This window comes from Habropoda laboriosa, unplaced genomic scaffold, assembly GCF_001263275.1.
Source record: "Habropoda laboriosa isolate 0110345459 unplaced genomic scaffold, ASM126327v1 scaffold64, whole genome shotgun sequence".
Lineage (NCBI taxonomy): Eukaryota > Metazoa > Arthropoda > Insecta > Hymenoptera > Apidae > Habropoda > Habropoda laboriosa.
The window spans coordinates 1,376,413-1,384,867 of record NW_017100183.1 but is presented as its reverse complement, the minus strand read 5'-3'; the positions used below and the strand labels follow the sequence as shown (position 1 = coordinate 1,384,867).

At 42.1% G+C, this 8,455-nt stretch overlaps 1 protein-coding gene across 1 annotated transcript in view; it reads left to right on the top strand.

The window, feature by feature from the left end:
* LOC108579161 (histone acetyltransferase KAT7) overlaps positions 1-1,116 on the top strand; it is a 26,625-nt gene extending 25,509 nt beyond the window's left edge. The window contains exon 15 of the mRNA XM_017942613.1: positions 632-1,116. Coding sequence (XP_017798102.1) covers positions 632-754 — 123 coding nt within the window. The 3' untranslated portion in view covers positions 755-1,116. The remainder of the gene's footprint in view (positions 1-631) is intronic.
* Positions 1,117-8,455: the final 7,339 nt, after the last annotated feature.

Here is an 8,455-nt window from a genome sequence, read left to right as displayed (position 1 = left end):
CGACTTGTTCGTTTCTTTTTTTCCCGTCCGCGAAACGGACTGTGTGTGTCATCGTGTCGCGTGATTTATCGTGGCTTGCTCTTGAGAAATCGTGTGCACGGAAATATGCCTAAAGTCAGCGGCAGAATACGACTCTTCGCAGTTTTAAACTTATACGCGCATAAATTACGTTAAACAGCTTCCGCGGCGGGAACCAGTATTGGACGACACGTCATGCAACGGAAAAACGGTATTGCGTATAATCCTACTTTGTATTCGCGTTTTTTTTTTTCACCCCTTATATGTTGAATGCGTTAAAAGTGATCGGGAAAACTTATCGAAATATTAATTTCTTATTTTGTGACGTTGAGTCACACGTGGGATTGAGGTTAGATTATGGTCAACTTTCATTTGACTGTGCATTTTTATTGTTATTATGAATATACGATACATATCCTGTATTTTTTTTTTTTTTTTATAAAAAATGGTCTCGATTTACACACGGTGCCAATTAATTAAGAGTTAGATATATTTCTGATAACAGAAAAGAAAAAATTAATTTTACGAGACATCGTCTTGTGTCTCCTATGTACAGAGGGTTTAAAAAAAAAGAGAGAAACGAACCGGTGGAGAACCGTTGAAATAATTTCAGGACGTGATCGACGACTACAAGGAGAGGGTGAAGAGACGAGGACCCGTCTACAAAGAGATCGATCCGGAGTGTCTGAAATGGAACCCCTTCCAGCCTCCCAAGACGCCCTCCGCCTCGAACTAAGGTTTGCAGCCAGGAGCCTGGAATGACGCCGCCATCGACGGCCTTCCCCTTCTCACTCTCTCTCATTCGTTCATCGGTGTTGACTGAGGGCGGTGGTCGATCTCTTTCTTCTTCTTCTTCTTCTTCTCCTTCTTCTTGCTCCTCCTAGTCGTTTCCCCCCTCGTCGCCCCTTTTTCCTTTCCTGCCATACTCTCTCTACCTCACGATTCTCTTTCCTTCTTTCTCTCCATCGTTCCGTCGCGACACGTTCCGCGCGAGTGTCCTGACAAAGGCATAAGTACGAGGCGCGGATTTCATGGCTCGCGAACGCGCTGATAAAACCGGTGAAAATCCTTCGTTGAATTTCGTGCCCTTCGAACACCTCCGACCGAGGTCAACGAGTGTGAACGCTGCTGCAATTGGCCTTCGATGGCCGTCAGAAGTTACAGCCGAGAAAATTGCTTCCGCGCGAAATTGAACTACTCGGCGCGGTGAACTCGTCAATTACGTTCCAATTGTTTTCTCGATAACGGTAAAGAGGAGGGAAAGAAACAACGCCCTGTTACTCGTTTACGAAATCGATGTATCCTTGGTCGATAATTAACGCGAACGTGTGCGAACTTATCGGTATTACCGTTGGTCGATTTTTTTAACGAGAAATAATCCGGGTTCCCGTTCGACTAACCTTTGACTCGATTATCGCAAGAGCTGAAAAAGTGTGTAACGCTGGCGTGTCACGCGAGGTGAAGCGATTTCAGACGCTTGTGCTAGGGATACACGTTTCTTTTTTAACGCAAAATGCCTGTCGTCCTCGGTTGAGCCGTTAGGTGTCGTGAAAATAACTCGAAAGCTATTGCGATTCAAGGTTAGACAGGATCAATTTAAAACAGCGCGTGTTCCTCTACGGCCACCGTTGAGAGAAAGATTCGAAAAATTTCTGTCTACTTATCTCGTGGATGAGACTACGAACGTTTTCAGACGATTCTCGAGTGATGGTAATTGGAATATATGTATAAGGAAATACTGTAAAAGGATAGGTGTTGAATATTGACGTGGGTGAATGTTACAGAAAAGACAATGACACAGATGTAACGAGATCATTTTTTGTTTTTGTATATTTCATTGAGTTTGTTCATTGAACAGAATTCGATACAAGTATTCGAGTTGAGAGACACTACGTCACTTATCGTTATACGACGGAAGAAGAGTTTTTTCTGCGAATACTGTGTAGAATTTGTTCCGGACGTTGTTCGCCCGGTTATCCATGGGCTCCCTTCGTTGTCCAAGGGCCTGCGACTAGTAATCTGTAAATTAAACATGTTTCATGACCGTGTATGTTCTAAGATGTATAATACTATTTATAAAAATACAATTTTTATCGATAGATACGTTTCAGTGTATGTACCCCTCCACGTATTGAGATATATAGACGCAGTTGTCGGATCCAGTAATTGTGCAAATATTTTTCTGCGGATATTATCGCGCGGCTATAGAAAAACAACCGGCCCGACGTCACAACGATAAAACTTCGCACTCCCGTGTCCGTGACTCGTTGATTTCCCGTGAGTAATTGCGATATGTTTTTCTATGGAATCGACCGGACCACCGAACGACGCGAGTCTGATTTTACGCCTCGTTGGCGGTATAAATGATTCTCGTTGTTCGTCGGACGTTTCTCTATTTTTTTCGAACACTGATTCGTATGTGTTGCATAAAAGATGCACTTATAGGTTACATAAAAACGTTCGACAATGTTGTTTCACGCTAAAGAATCATGAAAATCGACACTTCGTAAGTACATAACCTTCAAATGACGTGTTCCTCCCTGGAGAATTTCGAAGGGGATTTCATTTCACACCTTCAACGAGTTATTTTAAAAGTAAATCGATTCAGTGCTGCCCGATTAATTGAACAGGCCTTATGTAAATTGATCGTTTCAATGATTCAGGGGAATTTCCCCAGGGTCGACGTTTCTCTTTGCTTCTAACTAAAGGCTGAAGCTTTTAAAAGTCGTCGAATTACTTGTTTTATCCTGGCCACAAATACCTAAACGATTAGAAAAGCAAAGGTAAGGTTATTATCGTGAAAATTAAACGACGTTAGGTCATAACCTCTTTTCAAGTACCGAACCAGAAATATAATCTAAAACTCTTTTATGGATACGAGTCTTTATATAACCTGTCGGTGTATCTTTTTAAAGCTCGTTGATACAGTTCTCTGCAACGGTCTATTGACTCTTAATACCACTTTAATTTCCTTTTATGCGCGCAGACGTGTCTTTCACGGACACCGGTTATATTCACTGACCGAGTGCTAGGGCTCTGGCGCTGATTCAATGCCTTATCTTTCCGTCCAAGTTTTAACCTTTTTCGGTGATAATACTGAAAGTTGGACGCGCGTCGCGTGTGAAGCGTACCAAATTGCGATACGCTGCAACACCATTCGTCGCGCGTTTATGCATATTCAGCTAAAGCTTATAACCGGCTTGAAGCACTGAAAGAGTTAGGTGACACGTTTACGAGCTTGAACGTAACTCATATATCACGCGCATCATAGGATTTATTAAAACTGAAATCTCTTTTGACATCGACTCATGTTTTCGTATTAAACTTTTTATGGGACAAAGTTGCAACCCTAACCGTGGTACTGGAAAAACATAAAAAATGCCCACCATATGTTACAACGTAGCATATACTTCCTTCGAGATGTTCGTTTCCTTTACTTTTTTTACGATCAATTTGCCATCGGATTAAATCGTATTAATATAAAATATATCCTTATCTGTCTGTTAATAAAAAGAATGATATTTTTCCACTAGCATTATCGACAAGGCAAGTCAAAACTTGTAGAAACTTCAGTTTACACAAGTAATAATAAGTAATAATAAGTAACGCAACTTCTTTTTTCGAGGTTATGTTCGAAGTGTTACCGGTAACATTCATAGACAATACATTCCCACGTGTAGTATTTAAAATGCATTAAAAAAATGAGATTTAAGAGAAAGAGCTGATCAGCATGACAGTTGTATTAAGGATAAAGTAAAACTGTGAAGACTGCAATTGATCGAAGATAATTTTTCTCCTGCACGCATTGCAGGTTTCGTGACTGGAAGTTTACTGACCGAAATAAAAGAACATAAGCCGCTGCAAATAGGCACTTTTCGACGCTCTGAGGCTTCTATTGGAACTGAGCAAAGAGGCGAATAATTGCGTTACTCCGGGCTCCTCTTTCTCGTCCTATCTACTCCCTCTGTCTCTCGTTTCTTTCGCTCGGTGCACCGCCACGCGACCCCCCCCATGTAACGTCATTATCCCATTAGTTCGCGACATTACGAAGCTACGGTTCCTCCTCTCCTTTGTCTGTCCAGAGAGAAACGATACTCTCTGCTCTAACAACATTTCGGCCCGTCCACCTAACAACAGGGCGCCGCTTAATTTTATTTACCGATTAAACGGGGATCGTGTTCAAAATTAAATCGCGCAATTTACCGAACACCCAGTAACCATGTTACACGATGCTGTGTATCGATGACGATAATCGATCTGCAACAAGTTCTCGGGAAAAGCGAAACGATTCGATTAGTCACCAGCGTTCCTCGTAATCACTGCACAGGTTGTAATTGCTTTACAACCGTATCGAGACAGATTTATTCTTCTAATGAATCAGTACAGACTCGTACCAGACAATGTTCGCTTTTACATTAAATTGAATTGAAAATTTTTAATTTGAATTTCAAATTTTAAATTAAATTGAAAATTTAAACTTAGTACGTTAACTTCACGGTAAATGTTCCACGTCGTACCATTTCTACTTTTTTAATAAAAAAATTAAAGTTAATTAATAAAACGAACTTTAAATTGCAAACGTTGCTTTTTTCGTTAATAAAACTGGCTGTCGAGAACAGAAGCCAACAGTATGTACGTTGCAAATTGCACTTCCTCAATGTGTCAGTTTTTTTCTGTCACGACAAATTAAAGTAGCAGGGCACAGTCATATGAATTGCGCTCCAACAGGTGCCGGGTATCGAATTCACCAGAGCACCTGATGAAGTACAATTAACATGCAGCCTCCACAGTTCCTCCCCTCCATTCGTTTCTTTTGCGTTCCTTTTTTTTTTTTATCGTTGATCTCTTCTTTGGTGCTTCCCGCCAGGTGGACTTGAATTTGTGACGAAAAAAGCGATGATCTGGTTTCGCCGCAGCGCGCGCTACTTCAGGTACCTGACTGACTTGAAATTAGCACAGCCTGAAGTACCCGAGTAACGCGTGTTGCGAACGACACGTAAGATGCGTTTTCTGTGGATGATCCTTGTCGAATAAACGGTCGACTGCAGCGCCCAAGTGTCCTGTGTACGGAACTACGATTCGGCTGAACGTAAGGAACGTTAACGGACCGTTCCGTTTCGTTACTGAAAGAAACAGTTAGAGAAACTAACTATTGAAGTAGATATAGTATGATTTACGAGCTGGTTCGTTATTGTATTCGCGTAACGAAATAAAACGTATATAAATGCTGAAACGATGGGAATCCTCGTTTTGTTCACAGGCCAACAGGTAGTCGTGGAAAGTTCCTTTGATTCGAAAACCGATAATAAATTCCTCAATTCGCATTCAACGAAAGCGGCGAAGTACCGTAAGAGATTGACAATAAGTCGAAACCCTGTAGAGGCCTTGTACAAACATAGCGCGTAGATTTATCTAGGAAAGGGGATTCGACAAACGAGCAGATGCTGCATCGTGCCAGGTAGCTAGATCCCGGAAATTTTCTCCGCGTGACGTGACCGGAAAGGTGTTACGAGTTATCTTCTAATATTTCACTCCGTGCACCGTCCGATACACTTTTAAATTCTACTCGAAAGATATCCAGCGGAACAGTTATGTAAAATAAGATTCTTGAGAAAAACTATTTTCCTGGGAAGAATGTCAATTTTAAACCACTAAACAGTTACACACATCGATCTAAGAACATCTCCCACTGTAAGTACGTATGTATACGTGATCCGTGTAAAGGTTAGATTCACTCGATGCTTAGTTCCCAACCGAAAACTATCGTATTCGTTCCTTCTTACATACGTTCCACCTATTTCACCAATAAACCGATCGGAACATCATCGATAAACGAACGTTTCGATCGTTCGTATATAAACGAACCAATCAAACGCGACGCTCGATGTGAAATTTTAATTGTCAGTTTCCCGACGATCACTTCAATTTCTCTTCCAGCAACCGTTACACAACGTTACGCACTTGTACATATCCGTTTCCACAGCATATTATGCCTTCGACTTACGATAGAACGTTCCACGGCGACTAGTTGAAACTTGTCACGTAAAATACCACCGCCTTGGTAACACGACATACGATGCTTGAACTCGCGACATCACCTGTCACGGCTGAGACGTTTCTCGTTGGTCGATACCTCGGTACGATCGATAAAATCACAAAAGCCGAAACTGTCGATAAAAAGGGAACGCTTGAACCGGTAATTCACACAAATTATTCCTATGCAGTTTTACCACCTTGAAACTAACCGTTTAATGCGCAACACGTTTCAACCGTCTTGCGAAGTAGATCTATCAGTTTTCTTCGATTTATATTTCTCTTTCACGAGAAAATGCAAGGATAATCGAGAAGGCGTGAAAAGAAATTTGAAAAGCAATTTATTCGCGGGAAGAAACGTGGAGAAAAACGTCGAACGAAAAAGATCACACGACTGAACAAACGGTATAATATCCGTGGAGCGGCAGTTCCTTCGCAGTGGCCGACGCATCGTGACATTGAAACTCCTGCACTCGTTGGTGGAGGTAAAGGAAAGTCTCCCCTCTCGTTCCGTCTCGGTCCCTCTTTCCCGTTCTTCGTCGACGAGCGACGATAATAGGCCCGGGAAACGTCGACGATCGGCGGGGCGAGGGGCAAGTACTTCGATGAATCAAGCGAACGGCCAGACAGAGGGTGGGAGGAGGGAAGAAAGAAGAGAAGCGCGACAGCGTTGGATCGAGATAAGGGGAAAGGATCGAATGGATTGCGGAGTGAGTGGAGGGGATAAAAGTCGGCGGGGAAAGGAGGGGGTAACGAATGGAAGAGGGCAAGGTTGCAAACAGATGCCGGCAACCAAGAAGGCAACCACGCTTGCACGCTGCTGCACGTAACCAGTCGCGTCAATTCTTCGTCTTTCCATATTTTTATACCAAACTACTTTCCTTAGCCCTCTCTATTTGTCATGCAACCATAATATAGATAATGATAAGTGTTCTTATATCGAAGTACTAAGCTACAGTTTAATAAGAAACCGGGGATACTTTTATGCTTCAGACGTCAACGAAATTGGCAAGCATCTAGATAGTCATATACTGAGTTGTTTTAATAGTTAATCTTTGAAAAACGTTTTCCATCTCTTGATCGACCTAACATAGACATGCGGAATGTAAATGCCTTGGTTCGTGCCTTACGTGTATATACCAGAACGTTCCCTGCAAAAACTCGCGCAACGCATTCCATCGACACAGACTCTCTCGTTTAATCCAGAATAATAACGTTGTCGTGATGTTTCCGATAAGTATGCCCGGCGAAAAAGCCATACCACCGATGTTGGATGTAAATTACGGAATTATTCCTCACGATGGGTTATTTTCAAGATAGCCATCGTGACTTTGATCACCGATACAGTCACGAACGTTACAACGGATAATTAGTACATTGCACCGGCGTGTTTTTAGACACGCGAATATTTCGAGACACCCTCCTCTCTTTGAATTTTCTTCAAATAAAATAGACAGGATAATTCGTCGTTTGAACCACGTGAAAAATACCACATCACGTCTTTATTTCAATGGCTCGTTATTCAACGAAGAGAATACATCGATCTCCATTGTTAGACGATTGAATGGCATTTCTGCGATCCCTGATTCTTGACTGGCTCTCTCGATGCCAGGAACGCCACCACTGCCACTCCTTCGAACATTGTTATACTATATACCGTCTAACGTGCGCCATCGATAATCTCGAGTGGCAAACCGCTTCTGAATCTCAATATCGGATTATTCCACATCGATCAAAAGTACACGATCAATTGTACCTTGTTCACAATAACTAGCACCGGTGGTCTCATTACAATGTCCAATATTAATATTGAATAATCTTTTACCTTTGCGGATAAAACGAACTTTCTTCTATAGTACATTCTGTTCACTACCTACGTAGGTTCTGTTGGTAATTTCAAAGACTTAACCTTTCGAGTGATGAATACCGAAGCTAAATAATCAAATACGAACCACCTACAGTAACCATATTTTCAGTAACATCAAACTAGAGGAAAATTCGGTAACAAAATGTAACAACCTAAAAAAAACAAGATTTGAATCACAGAAAATTAACGATATAAGAATCGATCAGGAGTGTGAATAATATCGATGAAGGAAAGTGGCGAGAGAAGAATGGTAGACCTTTTGACTTGTTTCACTATTCCTGCCGGAAGTCTGGCGAGATCACGTAGCTCTGAGCAGCTCTCCCCGTGTAGGACGAGTGTTGTGTCGTGTAACGACCGTTAAGAAACTTCCGCTGTAAGTCCGGCGGATGAGTCAAGATTCCACAGAAGAGACTAGCTCGCACGATACGCGTCCGTGAAAGTCGATGCATTCGACGAACAGAGGCGTTCGCCGGGAACCATGACTCATCTAACGGCAATGTGACTGTTTTCGCGAATCGTTCCTTCGCTACGTGTCCC